This window comes from Manis pentadactyla, chromosome 4, assembly GCF_030020395.1.
Source record: "Manis pentadactyla isolate mManPen7 chromosome 4, mManPen7.hap1, whole genome shotgun sequence".
NCBI classification, from domain to species: Eukaryota; Metazoa; Chordata; class Mammalia; order Pholidota; family Manidae; genus Manis; species Manis pentadactyla.
In genome coordinates, this window is record NC_080022.1 from 171,134,273 (window position 1) to 171,153,821 (window position 19,549).

At 45.4% G+C, this 19,549-nt stretch overlaps 3 protein-coding genes across 7 annotated transcripts; 2 read left to right on the forward strand and 1 right to left on the reverse strand.

The window, feature by feature from the left end:
• Nucleotides 1–96: 96 nt before the first annotated feature.
• On the reverse strand, nt 97–4,571 carry PTGES3L (prostaglandin E synthase 3 like). 5 transcript variants are annotated; one of them, XM_036883297.2, is made up of 8 exons: nt 4,451–4,571; nt 4,132–4,248; nt 3,657–3,770; nt 3,483–3,549; nt 3,281–3,379; nt 1,639–1,728; nt 901–954; nt 97–509 (listed from the first exon to the last, which is right to left on the reverse strand). In XM_036883297.2, exons 2-8 carry the CDS (start codon nt 4,137–4,139, stop codon nt 474–476), a joined length of 468 nt encoding a protein of 155 aa, XP_036739192.1. In that variant the 5' UTR covers nt 4,140–4,248; nt 4,451–4,571; the 3' UTR covers nt 97–473. The 5 variants fall into 5 exon arrangements, with proteins under 5 accessions (XP_036739192.1, XP_036739191.2, XP_057357507.1 ...); XM_036883296.2 differs by having other exon boundaries at nt 3,657–3,817; nt 4,451–4,570; XM_057501524.1 differs by having other exon boundaries at nt 4,132–4,344; nt 4,451–4,546.
• Nucleotides 4,572–4,606: 35 nt separating this feature from the next.
• On the forward strand, nt 4,607–13,364 carry RUNDC1 (RUN domain containing 1). The gene is made up of 5 exons (XM_036883292.2): nt 4,607–5,168; nt 7,972–8,130; nt 9,117–9,315; nt 10,630–10,749; nt 11,138–13,364. The coding sequence occupies exons 1-5, from the start codon at nt 4,671–4,673 to the stop codon at nt 12,001–12,003; spliced, it is 1,842 nt and encodes a 613-aa protein (XP_036739187.1). The 5' UTR covers nt 4,607–4,670; the 3' UTR covers nt 12,004–13,364.
• Nucleotides 13,365–16,729: 3,365 nt separating this feature from the next.
• RPL27 (ribosomal protein L27) lies at nt 16,730–19,451 on the forward strand. Its single transcript, XM_036883299.2, has 5 exons — nt 16,730–16,801; nt 17,045–17,127; nt 18,101–18,270; nt 19,142–19,252; nt 19,362–19,451. The coding sequence occupies exons 2-5, from the start codon at nt 17,047–17,049 to the stop codon at nt 19,408–19,410; spliced, it is 411 nt and encodes a 136-aa protein (XP_036739194.1). The 5' UTR covers nt 16,730–16,801; nt 17,045–17,046; the 3' UTR covers nt 19,411–19,451.
• The last annotated feature ends 98 nt before the right edge of the window (nt 19,452–19,549 follow it).

Sequence of the window (19,549 nt, forward strand, 5' to 3'; positions counted from 1 at the left end):
ACGGCCAGGATCTCTGACACCTTTTCCTCCCCTTGAAAGGAACTACACGGGAGAAAAGGTTTGTCTCCAGGAGGAAGAAGTATGAAGGCAAGAGAGAAGAGTTCTTAGAGGTTTATTACAATCTACATGCTGCTTCTTTAGCTTTTGCTCTACCACATACACACTCATGCTCAAATACTCAAGAGAGCCCTGATGAGTGGCCTGAACACAGAGATTACACCAAGTTGGTTGGAAATCAGAAACCCCACTGCTCTACTGTCCTACCCTGCTACCTGAATGCAGCAGCCATGGTCAAGTACCTAGGAAGAAATAAAACATGAAGGAAGACCCTTAATAAAGAGCTTCTAGGAAAGTTCAGAGATCCCAGAGGACCCTGATACACAGCCAAAAAGCTGGTAAAGACCCAGCCCATGGCTTTTCAGATCAGCTGGAAGATAGCCACAGCTTCCTCCCCAGCTCTGCTGGCACAGAAGTTAATGACTTGTTGCATCACCGCTGTCAGAATCATCCTAGGAGGGGAAAAAAGATGAAAGCATCTTAGACTGCAAAGAGTGATCATTTGTGTTCTCACACTGCTCACTCCTTCCTGTTCTCCCAGTTTTCTTTTGTGATTTTCTGAATCACACGTCTTGAAAGACTAATACAATACAGAAGGATTTAAACTTTGCTTAATAAAATAAACCACTGGTACTCCAGCACTGTGTCAGGCATCATTTAGTTTTAGATTTTCAACTAATGCTACTGCTCCTTATAGCTATAAAGACAATCAACAGGGCCAGGTCTGCACTAGGATGGAGAGTACAGGGGAGAACTACTGTGTGCTGGGGAGGGGGACAGGAGCTTTCTAGACCCTTATTTTTAAGGACTAAAAGGAAACTGAAGGGTTGAAGATTTACTCACATCCAGGTCATCCATGGCAGGGGGAGGTCTCTTGGTGCTAGCTTTCTTCAAGAGCTAGTGGGAAAAGAAAAGTAGTCACGGGACAGAAAAGGGGTAAGGGCAGAGCAACCTGCATGATGATGGGCCACAGGAGAAGGGACCCAGCCAGACAACTGCCCTGTCTTTAAAGCCCCTAACACATCCCTGGAATGAGATGGAGAAAAGTAAATTGACCCCCTTTTTAAAAAGAAATTTTAACACAGAGCACCCTCCTTACTAATCCAGATTAGAGCTTGTTAGTGTTTTTGCAAACTGAGTAAGTAGTAGCTGAAATTCTGAAACCAAGTAACAGATGGCAGGTGCAATTTATTGGAAACTGGTGATTTACTTTATGGTGTGAATTTTCATACTGAGCTTCCCATGAAGTTGTCTGGCTCAGGAAAACACAAACAAAGAAAACAGAAGAAAGACAGTACAAGAATTACAGAGAAGAAAGGGTTTTGTCAAACTTTTTCAAAACACAAGCTCTACTCTATGAATAGTGAGTGATTCTATATATGCAATTTCGCTAACAGAATATTCAATATCTCTTATCCCTACTAAATAAACTTTGCACAAAATATGTAAAGAATACCAACACCAGTGCATAGCCTATCTGGGGAGGTCCTATTTCTCTATCTAGCCCTGATGATAATCCTCCAGAGAAATGCATGCAGAGAGATACAGAGAATGATCAAGATGGGCATAAAATGGCATTACCTCTGCATAATGTTCCACCTGAGCCAGCTCTACTTCTTCATCCCCTTCCCAGTCTCTCCAGTTATCAAAGTCCACAGACAACCACACTGGCTACAAGAGGAAAGCACGGAGAGTCACAGGCCACGAGAACAGCAGCAGAAGAGCATAGAAGAGGGTGGGCCTGTGCACATGAACAAGCTTGGGAGAAAGGGCATCAACAAAGGTATCCCTCCGGGCTGCTAAGTCGTCATCATCACCATCCGCAAAGATTTACCTGGAACCTACTAAGTGCCAAGTACTATGCCAGGCATCACAGGGGATGGAAAAGCACAGAAATTCTGCTGCCCAGAAGCAGCAGACTGACTGGGGAGATAAGACATCTGGGAAGATAACTGTGCTGTAAAGAATCATAAGTGTATAGGCGTCAACCAAGCAAAACAGAGAAGCTGCATTCCCTAGAGCCAGAGACAAGCCTTTGAGGCCGGTCTTCCATGTTTCCACAGTTAGATAGGGAATGAGGTTATTCACTCATTCATTTAACAGCTATTTATTGAACACACACTATGGGCCAGACTCTGAGCTTGCCATGGTGATTTGAAAAACGTTCAGCATATACTCACAACCATCACAAAGCAAGTGGGAAAGGCAAGCATAAGTAAATAATTATAATACAGTGTAGCCAGTGTGGTAGTGGGTTACATAGGGTATATTATGGAAATCCATAAAGGAGCTATGGGAACCCAGGCTTCTTGGAGTAGCAGGACCTTGAAGGATGAGCGGGGGTTAGGTGGGTGGACATAGTGGTGATAGAGGCTTTCGAGGAGGAAGGCACAGCTTGAGCAAAAGTAGAGGCAAGAAATAACCTGGTGTGTGCAAAAGAGCTGCAAGCAGTTTGCTGTGTCTGGATTGTGAAATTCGAAGCAGAGAGTAATGGGACATAAAGCTGCAGAAGGGAGGAATAACCAGGTCAGGAACTTATACTTCATGCTATGGTGCCTGGACTTCAACCCACAGGGCAAATGTTATAAACTAAAATGCCTGAAAGAGTCAGGAAGATAATGAAAGGGAGTAAAGCAAGGTGGAGCTCATGGTCCATTTAGAACTCCAACTCCAGACATATGGGAATTTAGACCAGTGTGGCCAGGGTCTCCATTTTTCTAAAAATGGAGCTGATAATCTGGATTTTTAGGTGAATCTCCACATTTTGATAGGTCAGCAACTACTAAAACATTTTAAATGTCAGTAACCAATCAAAATAATTTTTAATACTGTGAAGGGTGCCAAAACAAATTTGATAGCCAGTTTCAACCAGCAGGCAGCCAATTTTCAACTTTCAGGCAAAAGGAAGCCACTGCAGGGTCTTAAGTGGGGAGGTGACCAGGTCAAAATGTATGTTTGAGACAGACCATGCTGGCAGCAATGCAGAGGATGGACTAAGGGTGGGGCTGAAAATAGTACACAAACTTCATTCTGTGATGGATAGGCCTGAAACAGGACGAAAGTAATGGTTTCAAGAATATTTAGGAGGTCAAATAGGCAGGATCTGGTTGAGTGATTGAATGTGTTGGTAGGAAAGGAGCCAAGGGCGATTCCCGACCTAGCTTGGGTACCCAGGCACATGGATAGCACAGGATAAAGAGCAGCCCACTCCCCAAACACCCACCTTGATATCCTCCTTGGTGAGCCGTGGCCAGGCCACCTTTTCCTTCCATTTCCTCACAAAGCAAGTAATGGAGCGGCCAGATCGTTTATCCTGGGAGTCCTGCCAGATGGAAAGCCTCATTCTTAGGGTCTGAGGTTTAGAATGAATTCCAATTTCCCATTAACCTTTCCAACCAGAATTTACTGTCCCACTCCACCCTTACCTTGGAGTTCACCTTGGCATAGAACTCAATCTCATTGTACAACTCTGCTCCATCGGCATTCCTGCAACTGAGGAGACAATGCAGCTGAAGAGATGTGGGAGCCTAAGTATGGGGGCACGAGGAGAAGGGGAGGGTCCCGGGAGGCCAGGCCCTCCAGCAGGCAAGGGCCATTACCTGAACACAATACGGTGGTCTTCGATGAGCACACGGACATCGGTGCTGTCCTCAACACAAAACTCCATGAACACATACTTGGGCCTGTCGTACCACAGGGTCCGGGCATGCTGCCTGAGGAGGAGTTGCGGTGGGGCTTCATAGGAGTGGGATAGGGGAGACTGAGGGCATTTGTGAAAGGTGGAAAGGGAAAATATAGGGCCGTTTTACGCTACGGCTCTGGCAAAGCGGAGCTAAAAGAGACCACGGGGTGGAAGGGGAGTGACGAAAGTGTGCTGAGGGTGAACGCAAAAATGCGAAAATGCGGAAATGAGAGGTAAGGAGTAATGGAGAACATTCAGGTCGCACTTCCCCTCAACACCCCCAAATTACAGACCCTGCGCCTGGGGTTCCCATAGGATCTCGAAGAACCCGGAGCGCCCAGAAAATGTAGGGCATGGACTCGCCAGGGTAAAGGGTGGCTGGAAACGCTCACCGCGCCATGGAAGCTCCCGCTGCTCGGTGAGGCTCGGAGTCCGAGGCGGAGGCCTCTATCTTTAGATCCTGGGGAAGCTCCCAGCAGCTGCCTCTCCTTATATGGCCGGGGAAGTGTCTAAAGGAAGGGGGACCGTGGCGCTACAGCCGAGGGATTCGCAATCGCCAGAGACTCTGAAGGAGCATAACCCCTGCAGCTCTTCACATCCGGGGTCTGCAGAAACGTTCCTAATGGGAAGGATGACCCACCCGCTGGGAACAGAGCGAGCGCTCCACTGCGCTCGATACACCCGGAATGACTTTGCCCCGGCTTCACTCACCCGTTTCTCCAACGCTTGCTTGGTACACTCAGCGCCTGATTCACAGTAGGCTCTCCACAAAAATTATTGGCCCGAATTAAATCCCGGGAAAGGCCCGTCCGTGGTGACGTTGTTCCGTGACGTTGAGCCTCGCCCACCTGCTCCTCGGGTTTCCCATCCCGCGCGCCGTTGCCATGGCAGCAAGGGGGCGCGGCTGACGTGTGGCGGCGTTTCCGGGAAGATGGCGGCTGTAGAAGCAGCTGCGGAGCCGGTAACGGTGGTGGCGGCAGTTAGACCTAAGGTGAAAGACGAAGAGGAGGAGGAAGAGGAGCCACTGCCACCGTGCGAGGCAGTGCGCTGGGCCCCGGTGGGGGCGGTGGCGGAGGCCGGGCCTGGGGCGGCTGCGTTCTCGGAAGAGGCGGCGGCCGAGGAGCCCGGCGCCGTCCCAGGCTCCCCGCCCGATTCGCCCGGACGGACGCTGCGGCGGCTGCGGGCCGAGCGGCGGCGGCTGGACTCGGCGCTGCTCGCGCTGTCTTCGCACTTCGCGCAGGTACAGTTCCGCCTGCGGCAGGTGGTGCGCGGGGCGCCGGCGGAGCAGCAGCGCCTCCTGCGCGAGCTCGAGGACTTCGCCTTCCGCGGCTGCCCTCATGTCCTGGGTTACAGGGGACCCGAGGACCCCGCCAGCGACGATGGCGACAGGCTGCCGGAGGACCGGCTGCGGTTGCGGAGCGAGGACCAGGTGAGCAGCTGGGGACGCGCCCAGAGAGAGATGGGAACAAGGGCTGCTGGGTGGCGATACTAATGCGGACCGAGAGGAGCAGTGGTGAGAAGCCGTCTGGTTTAGGTGAATACGCGCATCCGAGACGAGACAGGTGTGTGGGGTCTGCTGAAGGGCAGGGGGACAGAGAGGCATGGGAATGTGATGAAGAGAGGTGTCCACCTACGGTGTGATGACAGGAGGGACAGGAGCGATGAGCAAAGAGTATTCAGAGGATAACAGAGCAACCGACCGAAGCAGTGTTGCCTCCGCTTACCCTGCCATCGCCCCATAAAGTATCTAAGTCTTGGGCACATTTGCTGATAGAGTACTCCGACCTGGGGATTGGCCAGTGAAGGGCAAGTGAATTGGAATCCATGGAAATTTAGATCTATTCTCTCTCCGTGCTTTCCTGGAATCTAGAGAACGTCTTCGATCTTTAGATTATCCTGTCTGGACAAGAGCTTTGATGAAGAGCAGGGTCTCTTAGTAATTGAAAGAAACACAATTCCTGATTATATGAATTTCTTAATGCTGGTATTTTAAAACTCCCCCCCATCCTGCTTAATAACTACGTATTCTAAACGAAGCCCCTTTGGTTACAGTGACAAGATCCATTCTGTTAGCCTACACTAAGTAATGAGAATCTGTGTTTCATACGAAGGGAACAATTCCTTACAGCCTCAATCTCTGGAAGTGCACAATTGTAGACAGCTTGTTGGAGGTGTTGAAGAGACTCGCTGTCTTCTCTGTACCTTTTTATTCTTCAAGTTATCACCCACATGTGGCTTTCTCCTGACTTAAATTTGTTTTAAAGACGATGACTTATCAGTAACAGATATTGACTTGCTTATTTTAATCTGAAATGTTCCCATTGCAGTCCCGTGTTTACTGTTCCACCCTTCTCTCCACATACTGCTCCTTGCGCAAGTAGCAGCCATCAAATAGCCAGACTTCCTAAGGAACAGAAAGAATAGGAAGAATTACTGTGGCTAGGCCCTGTTCAGTAGTGAGGAGCACCAAAGGGTCTGTGTGGACCTTCTTTTGGTTGTTCATTTCCACTTTTGGAAATAGAGTTCAACTTAAAAAAAAAAATGTAGTGCCCAAAACGTCTAATAAGCAGCCATAATCTTGTGTGTGTGTATATATTGACACATGAGCTGGTAGTGCCAGAGTTAGGGGCCATGTTTGAACCAAATGATTTACTTCTTATCAGTTCTAAGTTTTTTTAAACCAGTGTTTTATCTCACTTCATATGGGAAATTATTTCTAATTATTTCCTGCCTTGCCCAGAGCTCTTTATTCTCACTGTTCAAATTTGCCCACACTTCAGTAGATAGTGTACTGTAACTAGCATCACAAGTGGCAGAGTTCAACAGACATACTCATGAAAACAGAATCAGAACTTAAGGCTGGTGTCTTTCTTCCGTGGCTTCCTAAAGTTGGGATACAATGAAAACACAAAGTGTCCCCAGTTCTTTCTCCTTGGGCTGTTAGGTAACTTCCTCCAGTCAGAATTCATTTATTTGACTGTGTTCTGTACCTTGTTTAGTTCAGTAACACGACAGACGTCTGTTGAGAGCTTACCCTGTGCTGGGCACTGTGTTAGGCATTCGTGGTATACAGTCAAGGGCTTTGCCTTAAGGAGTTCATAGACTGGGGGCGACAGAATCCTGAACAAATAATTATGATGTGACGAGCTAGAGCAGAAGTGTGTACAAAATACAGAAAAGGAAATGATCAGTATTGCCTGGGGAAATCAAGGAAACTTTATCTTAAAGGATATCCAGGCTTTCTGGGGGTTGGGGGGTGGATTGGGGAGGGAGTTTCTTGAAAAGGGGCTTGCTTTCATGAAGCAAGAGAATTGCTTTTTGAACAAAAAGTTAATTTGTTGTTTTTTATTTGTTCTCTCTCATACCTCACTTCTGGAGGGTTTGGTAAGTACAAGTTTAAGGTTAAGTTTAATTTCCTGTAGACTTAATAGTTTAACATGCAGCCTTTTACACCTGCAGATGATGTGCTGGTTGGCCTGGTTTTGTTTTGCTACTCAGGAAAGGCAAGCAAGAACCGGTGTGTGAGAGTACATTGGCCAGGCTTTTGCCACCCTGAAGGGTTTTTAATAATTTAAATGTTGAAATTACTTGGTGGCCAACAGTGGGAAAAGGAGTCACTGGTCAGGGAAATTTACCAGTCTTTTTTGTTTGTTTAACATTGTTACCTTCCAACCAGTATTACTTGGCTTTGGAATTTTTTCACTGCCCCAGGCACCTGCGTTTATTCTTTTGCTATTGTAGAAGTCTCTAATACATTGGAGGGGCTGTGAACCTTAAGAAAACTGGTTATTAGTTATAAATCCGTTCTCTACACCCATACGTCTAGATTCTCTTGTAAAATTTGGCTGCAGAAAGTACTCAGGAGTTGTTCAGTGGTGATTGGCTGTGGAGGATAGCATGTTTAATTCCTGGGAGGCTGTCTTGGTTAAAATGTCTCAATCCTAACTATACCTGTGGGGGGTAAAAAAAAGTCAGTCTTAACAAAAGGCCCCATTGTATTCATATCCTATTTCCAGTGAGGGACAAATACTTTCTTAAAGAGAGCACACATTTAATAAATTGCCCTAGGTGAAGTAATTATTATTTTTGAATATACCTTATGAATTCTATATTTCATTTGGATTATTTAGAAATGTTTTATTTTACTAGTCATTATTGGGTTGAGAGGATTCTTAATGTGCCCTGAATTTTCCTTTTCCTGTGAAATAGCCCTGAGTATTTTCTCATCCTAGAGTGAGCAGGAGAAACGGGAACGGCTGGAAACCCAACGGGAGAAGCAGAAGGAACTGATACTGCAGCTCAAAACCCAGCTAGATGACTTGGAAACATTTGCTTATCAAGAGGGCAGCTATGACTCCCTGCCACAGTCTGTGGTCTTGGAAAGACAGCGGGTGAGAAACACCAGGGGCACGTCCACCACTTTCTAAAGTTGCCTTGTACCTTCCAGCATTCACAGCATTTTGTGAATCTGTCTTGTTCACCCGTGGCCTTACTGAGAATCCCTTTGCTGGCTCAACTCAAAGGGAACTTTTGCTATTACATGGGACCAGTCTTTATTCACACATGAAAACACCAATCCCAAAGCTTTTATAATAGGTTTATTGAGCTGTTTTGTTTTAGAGGTCATTATTAATAATAATAATAATAGCAATATATAATAATAACAGTAGAAATTTCTTTCATTTGACCATTGAAACAGTTCTGCTTGAGCACATCATACAGTGTAAATTAGCTTTTTCCTCACCACTAGTTGTTAAATATTCCAGGAATCCAGACTGACTTTAATGCCATGTTTTTTTTAAGCAACACCTAGGTAGACAGGTAAATCTACAGATAGAAATACAGCTACATGTTTGTCCCTCCCCGTAATGAGGCTGTTTTTCTGGCTGGGCTGGAGTTACATTAACTAGATTTCAAGTTGTTCCTAATGTTGTTAGGTATTTTGGCTGTAATGTACCTTGATGTTTTTTCTTTAGTTAGCTGGAGTGGGGCAAGAAAGGATAAGAAAGACTAGAAATTAAGAGACATGAGTATTCTCATGGAGACCTTGAGGGAAGCTACCACTGAGGCTTTGGGGATCATTAGCCACTTTGAGTTATTCACACTGTTGTTCTCTTGAAGTTGCCTGGCCTGGTAGGAAACCTGCAGTGAGAGGAGCTATTTCTGTCTGAGAAGAACCAAGAATCCTTGTTACTATAAGAGAAGTAAAGGGTCTGTGCCCTCACCTTACTCAGCAGTTTCAGCATTTTCTCTCTCAAATTTAGCACTTGGTGTCTTTGATTTCCATTTAAGGGTAGAAAGCATACTAGTAAAAATTGTTCCTCATCCTCTCTCTGAAAATTCCAAAGGGTGTGCTCATTGCTTGTGGTCTTAATAGGTGATCATAGATGAGTTAATAAAGAAATTGGACATGAATCTGAATGAAGACATCAGTTCACTGTCCACCGAGGAGCTCCGGCAGCGTGTGGATGCAGCTGTGGCTCAGATTGTCAACCCAGCCCGGGTGAAAGAACAGTTGGTTGAGCAGCTGAAAACTCAGATCCGAGACCTGGAAATGTTCATCAACTTCATCCAAGGTCAGGAAAGAGGATGGGAAGAGAAGGATGGGCAGATGTAATAATGATAATGCATTCTTAGTACTAATAGCTGAAGGTGCCAGTTCTTAATGTACTATTTAAGATGCCTGTCAGTCAGTAAGGGAGCCAGTGTGGTAGAGCGGAGAGAACATGGGCTTTAGAATGAGATAGTTAAATACTAGCTCTGCCACTCACTGGCTTTGTGCCCTTGGGCAGGTTCCTAACCTCTTTAGCCCCACTATCCTCATCCATAAAATGATGATTCATCCTTCACTCAGGAATATTGTGTGAGCCAGCTACTATATGCCAGTTTCATGCAGTTAAATAAGATGATATTTGTAAAAGTCTTGTCAGGTAGTAGGCACTAGTAAATGTTATTTTCCTTAAAAAATTTGTCATACGGGTAAGATTCCTCAAGGGAGGAACAACCTAAGACAGGCACAGTTGCAGGGGGGCCATCAGGTGAGAAATTGGGGATCAACAGAGGTGAGGCTTAGAACCTCACCCCCCCTGTTCTGAGAGAAATCTGCATACGTGGATGTTTTATTGCCCTGGTCTAGCTTGGATTAACACATAGTCTACAGGCACACACCTGATCATCTACATTTGCTCTCTTACAACACTAAACCATGTTTTCTACCTTTATCTTGTATCTACCTACCACTTCAGCATTTTATTAAAAATAATAATAATAAAGAGAAATGTGGTATCCACATATAAATCAAGTATAAAAATCAAATGAATATTCATATTTGAACTGATTGTTTATAGTTCATAATGCATGAGCAAAACCGAAAGTTTCTGTGATGACTGCCCTTGTACTGTTCACCATGTAAGAACTTACTCACTATGTAAGAATTTGTTCTCCATGTAAGAACTTGTTCGTTATGCTTCAGAAGATTGGAGACTGATGAAAATTAGGCTTGCGGTGGATTAATAATTGTGCATTGAGCATTGACTCCCCTATACAGAATTTTATTGTTGTTAACAACAATTTGATCAATAAATATGAGAGATGCCCTCACAAAAAAAAAAATATATATATATACACACACTTCCAATTGTAAAATAAATAAATAACCAGGATGTAATGTATAGCATAAGGAATATAGTCAAAATATTGTAACAACTTGATATGGTGATAGCTGGTACCTAGAATTATCATGTATATAAATGTTGAATCACTGTGTTGTACACCTGAAACTAATGTAATACTGTGTGTCAACTACCCTTCAATAAAAAATAATTATCTACAAAAAAAAAAATCTGTCATAAAGTGGCTAACTGTCTCCTCTTTGTAACTTCTGATTACAGATGAAGTGGGAAGTCCATTGCAGACAGATAGTGGACACTGTGAGTGCAAGGCCAGTGGGAAGACAGGAAATGGCTCCATCAGAACTGGCAGCAGTCAACTACCTCCAGGACACCACAAAAGTAAGTACAGCTTCTAGGAGAGAAAATCTAGAGACAGGGTAGATTAGGGGTTGTCCAACACTGGGGGGTTGGGGAGAAGTAGGGAATGGGAAATGCTAATAATACAGCGTTCTCTTTAGGATGATAGTTGCACAATTCTGTACATTTCAAAACCCACTAAATTATACTTTAAATGGGAGAATTGAATGGTATATGAATTATATCTCAATATAGCTGTTATTAGCCATCCTATAGCTAGGATGTCAGTGACATCTTCAGTGACTATTGGCTTTGTGTGGGACCCATACAATAGCTCAGAAGCAAGACTGGCCCTCAGCTTGTGACTTGTTGAATGTCTTTCTGTGCCATTATGGCCTCTCACTGATGAGTCCTTGTGATTTCTAAACAGCAAAGGCAGAAGATGTGAAGAGAGTTCAGGAGACCGGGCTGCACCTGATGCGGCGAGCGCTGGCAGTGCTCCAGATCTTTGCCGTTAGCCAGTTTGGCTGTGCCACGGGCCAGATCCCACAGACCCTGTGGCAGAGAGGCCAGGCTGACAGGGACTACTCTCCCTTACTGAAGAGGCTGGAGGTATCAGTAGACCGAGTTAAGCAGCTAGCCTTGAGGCACCAGCCACATGACCACGTCATCACGTCTGCCAACCTCCAGGACCTCTATCTGGGAGGCAAGGATGAGCTGACCATGGCTGTGCGGAAGGAGCTGACGGTGGCCGTGAGGGACCTGCTGGCCCACGGACTGTACGCCGCCTCTCCAGGGATGGGCCTTGTCTTGGCCCCCATTGCTTGTTTGCTGCCAGCCTTCTCCTCAGCCCCTGAGGCCATGCACCCCTGGGAGCTCTTTGTAAAGTACTACCACGCTAAGAACGGCCGAGCTTATGTGGAATCCCCAGCCCGAAAGCTCTCCCAGGCCTTCGCCCTGCCTGTTATGGGAGGCACTGCTGTGACCCCCAAGCAGAGCCTACTGACAGCCATCCACATGGTGCTGACGGAGCACGACCCTTTTAAGCGCAGTGCAGACTCAGAGTTGAAGGCTTTGGTGTGCATGGCTCTGAATGAACAGCGTCTCGTGTCCTGGGTGAACCTCATCTGCAAGTCTGGGTCACTCATCGAGCCCCACTACCAGCCCTGGAGCTACATGGTACACACAGGCTTTGAGAGCGCCCTCAACCTGCTCAGTCGCCTCAGCAGCCTCAAGTTCAGCCTCCCTGTAGACTTGGCTGTGCGCCAGCTGAAGAACATCAAAGATGCCTTTTGATGAGAAGGTCTTGGCCTTGGCCCTGCACTTTGCTCAGAAGGGAAAGATAGATGGTTAGTTTTAGATAGAAGTAGGAGGGGTTAAAGACATTTTCCCTAGCCAAGTGACTGCAGTCCGCCCCGCCAACTTAGCATCTTCAGAAAGATGCCAGGGACCCTGTTGGTAAGGTTCTGCCTGGTGGGTAACCACAGTGTACATGTGGGTACATATATTTGAGCCTCTGTAAAAGAAGTCAGTCATGACACACAGTTAATGCACCAACTCCTCACGCCATGTCTGATTTTTGGAAAACTTAGGTTGCTCTAACCATTTTCTTTCTGACAGTGAGTGACAGCAATAGTGAGTTGTTGGTTCTGGAAGACATTCAACTTGAGGCTCCTGTCAGTCAAGTTGGAGCCATCTTCCTTCACTCAAAGCAGGTTTGGGAGGGTTCTAGGGCCAGAATTTAAATTCCTTTTATAAATACTAATGCCCCTTTCTCCCTGACCCCAAGGCCAAGAGAGGCTGTGGTTATTCCACATCTGTCTCTGAGACTCAGAACAGGACTGAGAACAGCATTTCTAAGGGAGTTAACCACAAATTGATTTTAACATGAGACCTTTTTAGTGTAAAAGAATTAAATCTGTTCCTGACAAGGTGGTCCTTTCCTCACAGCACAGATTATGGGTTTTTTTCATTGTTTATGAAGAATCACAACTGTTATCTGGCACCACATCCTCTGGCAAGTAACTTTTCCTGTGCATGCCTCCCAACAAGATGCTGACACCGTCTTCTCAGAAGCAAATGTGTTAGAAGTTTACTCCTCAAGTGAACCCTTGCCACCCAAGTTAAGGGTGGCTGGGAACACACTTTGGTGACCAACAGTCACTCCTGGGGTTGTGATTCCACTTGTCCTGGAGGCAGTCTGCTCATGTGATAGGTACTACAGCAGGGTAGGGACTGCAGCAGATCACTGCTGACAGACAAGGGGCTGAGCATTTCATTATAAAACTGACTGAAGAATGTCCTGTTTGGTCTTTGGTATTTTAGTATTTTTAGTTCATATCTGTCATTCAGCTTGCATACTGCTCGAGGACTAACTGAAGATGGGCAAAGTGCATCACTTTCTGGAAAACCAAATAGGCTCCCAACACTACTGATTCAGCATTATTTCTTGTATTAAGTTGCCAGTTGCACTTTGTGTCTACAGTATTATGCAGTGCATTTTAACTTAATTTTTTTCAACAACATGTTATTTAACATGTATTCATAATCATTAGAATTAGTCCTGTGTGAAACATAATAAGCATAAAATGTGGAAAAATGATGTATCTGTGGACACTAATAAAATCATTGTATTTTGTATACCTTTTCTGCAAAGACTTTAGACACCCTTGGCTTTGGTTTATAAGTCTGTGTGTTGTATCAGCCCATCTGATCGAGATCCAGCAATGTCTGGCTCCTGGCCTTTCTGCCTCTTCTCTGCCCTCTGCTCTGGGTCAGCTCAGTTTTAGTCGTGGTTTTTTCCCCCTGAACAGGTTCACTAAAAAGTAGCCTTGGCATTTTCATCCCGTCTTACCCAAACCTATGGTCCCATCCCTAGAGCAGATGTCACCACACGTGCCACTCTTGGAATTGAGACGTTTAAGTCCATTTGGCTGGATATTGTGTAGGGTAGGTAATAACTGCTATAGCCATATGGCATAGCCCTGGATTGCCCCAGTATTATCTTTTTCTAACCCTCACAAAAAGTGATTTCTATTAAGATTTTGCATTAGCATGATGGGAAGCATTTTGATTTGTGTCATCCTAATTTAATTCTCAAAACATGTAAGGCAGGATGATATCCCCAATTTATAGCTGAGGAAACTGAAATGCAGACAGGATAAACATTTCATCCAGGTTTTATTTGATGGAAGTGAGGGGGTTTGAATCCAAATCCTATGGTGTTTTAATCACCTTACCTCATTGTATCATGCTGCTTCCAGATTTTTTGTTCCTCTCTCTCCTTTATCCACCCCCTCACTCTAACATCATTTTGTGGAAGAGAAGGTATTTTCCACATGTGTGCCAGAAATTGTGGCTACCAAAGGACTGGGCTTCAGGGAGGTAGGCAGACAACCATTGGCCTATCAAGCTCTTCATGAAGCTTGAAGTTGTATACAGATGGAGACAATCCCACCAGCATCCCAGCAGTCAGATACTTGCTAGTCACTGATATCATCTGCCTTCTAACTGAGCACAGAGCTAGAGCTCTGCCTTGGGTTGGGGTGAGGCAGGCAGGAGAGGAGGAACAGTCAGCCCAGGTCTAAGGATATGCACCAATAGAGGCATGGACATGTATCCAGTGAAAGTGCAGGGTCTGTTTTTCAAGTACAACCCGCAAAGCATTGTTAAAGATTTCTCAAGTGCTCTGTTCTCATTCATTCATACTGAGTGCCTACCAACTGCCTGGGCCAGTCAATGCTGAGGAAAGAGAGAAGTAAAACATACTCCCTATCCTCAAGGAACAACCACAATCTAGCTAAGGAGATGCAAACCAGTTGGAAGTTTGGGTAGCCTGCTAAACACAAACTGCTGGGTCCCATCCCCAGAGTTTTCTATTCAGTAGCTTTGGGGTGGGACCTGAGAATTTGCATTTCTAACAAGTTGACAGGTCATGCTGATACCACATGCAGGGACCACACTGATCCAAACCAAGATATGTTCTATAATAAAGGTGAGTATGGATTAAATAGCTGTGGGGGCACAGAGAAGGAAGAGATTCTACCTGGGAGAATTTTGGAGTGGCTTGAAGGATGGATAGGATTTTGTCTGGCTGCAGTGGAGGAGAAGAATAAAGACACATAGAGCAAGACCTCAGGGCTCAGAAGAGGTTAGATCTTTGATTAGTTGAGTTGGCTAGACCCCAAGGGATATGTGAAAGATGTGGAGGAATCGGGAACTTATGCTGCAAGGAAGGTAGAAAGGGAGAGAGAATGGAAACTTTGGTACAGGGAGACAATGAAGAATTGGAAGCAGATAAGTGGTGAGCTTAAGAATGTTTAGGGGAACTTCTCAAAATAAGATCTATAGATCATATGACTCACTCCAGACCTGAATTGGAATCTGGGGTTGGAGGTGCATCTTTAATAAGCATCCCAGACAATTCTGACCCACACAAAGTTTGAAAATGGACTGGAGAAGAAAAAGAACAGAGCTTGGATCAGTTAGGGAGCAAGTGGAAAAAGAAAAGATTTAAAAGACAAGGTGAAATTCACAGAATTTAGTAATTTTATTTGTTACTAATCTGATTCATGTTTAAGAAGACTGAGGCAACTGAGATTTCTGAGTCTGGTTTCTATGTTCAAAGAGAGCAAAAGATGAAGAAATAGATAAGAGGCTGGGAGAAGACCATGAAGGCGGAAACAGGGCAGTGTGGTGTAATGGGAAGAGCACTGGACTGGGAATGGGAAGAACTTGTTCTGGGCCAGCAATTCTGATTTTGCTGCTCTAGAACTATCCTCTCTGAGAAGATGGAGAAGATGATCTTTGAGGCCCCTTCCAACTCAAATGTTCCAAATTAAAGCAGAAAATACTTGAATATAGATACATAAGTACATAATTTGGGTGATAAAACATTGGGATGGGGTTCTATGGTCTGTAGGAAAAATTGGTCCCTGGAGAGCCTCATGAAAAGAATTGATGAAACCCTGGTTATTCCCACATCTTGCCCAAGACCAATTCTACAGATTCTTCAATGCTCAGATGAGCAAAAGCTGTAAGATGGTTTCTCTTTATCTTAAACTCAGAGGACATCTAAAGAACCATGTAAAAACACTCTTCAGTGAGTCATGGGAAATAATTAAGTTTGAGAGCCAACTAGACCTGGGTTCATGCCCAGATTTGAATCCTAACTATGCTACTGGTCAGACTTAACCTCAGATAACTTAACCTCCCTGAATCTTAATTTCCTCACATCTAAAGGGGAGAAAAGTACCCAAAGGGCAGAGTTGTGAGAATTAAATAGGCTGTCGGCTTATGTAAAGCATCTTGCCTGGCACAGAGCAGGTGCTCAGTATGGTGACAGAGTGAACAGTATGGGCTCAAGGAGGACTGCTTGAGTCTGCGTCCCAGCTCTACTACTTAATAGCTGTGGACTTTGGGCAACAACTTTATAATGGAGATAATAGTACCTAACTCCTAGTGTTATTATAGGGATCAAGTGAGATAATATATGTACAAAAATAGATAAACTCTGTCCGACACAGGGTGAGCAGCTGCCATTATCACCATCATCATCCTTCCCCTCCCTTACTGCTTATTCCAGTCGGTAATGTCTATGACATCACTAGACTATAAATGCTGGGTGTAAGTACTCTGGTTTGTTTTATCTTCGTCTCTTACGCCTAGCAGTGCACACGGTGGGCACTCCAATGTTCCTTAACTCTTCCAAGGCAAAAACAAAACACAACAAAAAAAGTGTTCCCCTTCCCCCTAGCGCCAGAGAGAGGAACTGCAACCAAGGGGGCTGAAGAGCAGCTGTCAAAAGACTGCGCATGCCTTCCTCGCGTTCCCACCCGTACGAGGAAGATAGGACTCCTTTGCTCTGGTTTACAATTGGAGATGCTAATAAAGTTTGATTTGAATAAATGAACGGCTAGAGCCCCCTTTCCCTTCAACGACTCCTTCGGTCCGCAGCACAGATTTCGAATGCCAGCTAGAGGCGGGGCGAAGCCTGAGAGGCGTGATCGGAAGTGAGGTCACCTCTCCCTGGGGTGAAAGGTTAGCGGAAGGGCCATTCCTTCCTTTTCGCTGTAGGTTTAAGTTTTTGCTGTCGGTGAGTGTAGGCTTGGGCAGGGTCTTCCAATCCGCCGCCATCCGCGGCCTGGGGGGTCGCGTTGCGGGGTAGTATCGGGTGCTTTTCGTCCTTTGGTCCCCGGCGGCTTCGTAGGGGATCCTGTCCCGCGATCAGGGCTTGCGGGCGGTCTGGACCAAGAGGATAATGAGCGCAGCCTGAGTTCCAGGCCTACGGCCTGGGTTTACAGAATTTTGAGCTTCCTCTTCTCCTTTCTCTCGGCAGAAATGGGCAAGTTCATGAAACCCGGGAAGGTGGTGCTGGTTCTGGCTGGACGCTACTCCGGACGCAAAGCAGTCATCGTGAAGGTGAGCCTCACGAACCTCTAACGCCTTTGCATCCCGGGAATCGGGCTGGTTTCAGGGAGCCGGAAAGCTGGGAATCAGTAATGGTTTGGGAGGATTAGCCATTGAACACTGCGGGTATGTGGGCGGTGCGTGCAGGAGGGTTCTGTCGAGGAAGATGAAAAGTAAAAGCAAACGTGTGTTGAGTTGTGCACCTAAAACAACGCATCCTCTACTAAAAAGGTTTTCAATAATAGTGGCCAACGTGTACTGAACGCTTGCGTGGGCCTGGCACTGCCTTAGAGGTAGGTGTTGCTGTGTCCAGTCCTTGCAGTAACCACAGGGGTTTCGTTTCTATTGCTAAGCATTAAAGATCTTAGGTAATTCACCTGAGATGAAACAGGTAGTTAAGTGTTGCAGCTGGAATTCTGTAAAAAATAGGAGAAATTGTTCCTAGTCCAACGGGTTACTTCGTGTAGTTTAGCTCTTAACCATTTATTTTCTGCATACATTTTGTAGCCTCTTGTGAGATCTCCCTAAGCTCTGGCCCATAAACCCCTGCTTTTGGCTGTTGTGTGGACACTGGGGCACCCTCGGTTTCCCTTCCCCCATCTACCTGAGACTGGTTTCTGAAGTTAAGCTTGCAGTTTTGGAATCCAGCCTTCACCCCTCAACTAGCAGTGCAGTCATGGAGGAAGTTGAGATGTAAAGTCCTAAGAAGCAGTGTTTGGTACAGAGCAAGCATTCCGTAAATGTTAACCACTGTTATTTTTAAATCTCTTCCTATTTAGAGTGAATACCACCCTTACTCCATTACTCTTGGGGGCATCTACCGTAGCACTTAGAATGTCTGCTTTGTTTTTGTTTTTTTACCGTAATGGGTCTCAGACCTGGGGGGTGGGGTGTTCTTTTCTATACATGATTTACACCTAGCACAAGGCCTATATAGGCCCTTGGTTAATAACAATGGGATTTTTTTTTTTTTTTGCTCATTTAGAACATTGATGATGGCACCTCGGACCGCCCCTACAGCCATGCTCTGGTGGCTGGAATTGACCGCTATCCCCGCAAAGTGACAGCTGCCATGGGCAAGAAGAAAATCGCCAAGAGGTCGAAGATCAAGTCTTTCGTGAAAGTTTATAACTACAATCACCTCATGCCCACAAGGTGAGCATTTCAAGAGGGAATGAAAGGGACCACCATTCACTGCCCTGCTTAATAAGGATAACCTTGTAGTCATTCCATTGTTGGGAAGAGACATTGTTTTTTAATTTGTCACTCAAAGTGGTCATGCTTTCCAGTGTTACCTCTTTAATCTGGGGGCTGTTTCCTGTCTTAGATTGGCCAAGCAGGATTGAAAAGTGTCTTCTGAGCTTACTCTTCGTATGTCTCACTAGTCTTCCCCAGTTAATTCCATTCAGCCTTCAGACCCTTTAGTTGCTGGCCTTTCACAGAATTGTACAGCACATACACGTCAGAACAAGAGTTAGAAGGCAATACAAAATTTGAGAAACTCCAACAATAATTGCCAATGCCCAGCAGCACATTCCCTGAAAGTTCACTGCCAGGACTGCATGTTTACTCTTAATTCGCTGACTTAGAGGGGCAGAGCTGTTTCTCAGGTGCTGGATGGCAGAGAGACTGAGGCATTAGCTGTCTGGCATTTGCAGTCTTTTGAGACTGGCCCTGCATAGATAGAACCTGAACAGCACTAAATAAAAGGGCTTCCAATAGAAAGCTAGCCATTTGCCATGGTCCTAGTGAAGAAGGGCTGATAAAGTGACGGTTCTTAGCTAGAAAGAGAGTAGTGGAAAGTTGAGAATGAAATGTGAAGTATTTCATTGGCTTGAATCTATCTAAATTGAGTCTGTTAAAATTAGGGGTTTTCTAAAGAATCATCAGGACTTTGGCACAGCTTTTGAGGATTGCTCCTATGGAGTCAAACTCTTGACACCCCAGTGTCCCAGGAGTGCTTGGAGGTTATATAAAGACCCTGGCAGTGTATGGGCTGATCTTGCTTCCCTGCCATTGTCCCCAGGTACTCTGTGGATATTCCCTTGGACAAAACTGTCGTCAACAAGGATGTCTTCCGAGACCCTGCTCTTAAACGCAAGGCCCGAAGAGAGGCCAAGATCAAGTTTGAGGAGCGGTAAGCCAGCTTTGGTGATGGATGTGGGGGTGCAGTTTTGCTACTCTCCATGAAGGGAATTTTGTATCCCTGTTGCACCTCTCATTGGTGTCTTTTTTCCCCCTTTTAGGTACAAGACCGGCAAGAACAAATGGTTCTTCCAGAAGCTGCGGTTTTAGATCTGTTTTGTTTCCATCATTAAAAATGTATAAAAACCCTGTGTGTGCCTGCTGTGTTGTTATTAGACTGGGACAGGAGAACATTCATACAGTCACTGGGTGGTGGGAATGCTCAAAATAAAAACTAAGTCTGGCTTTG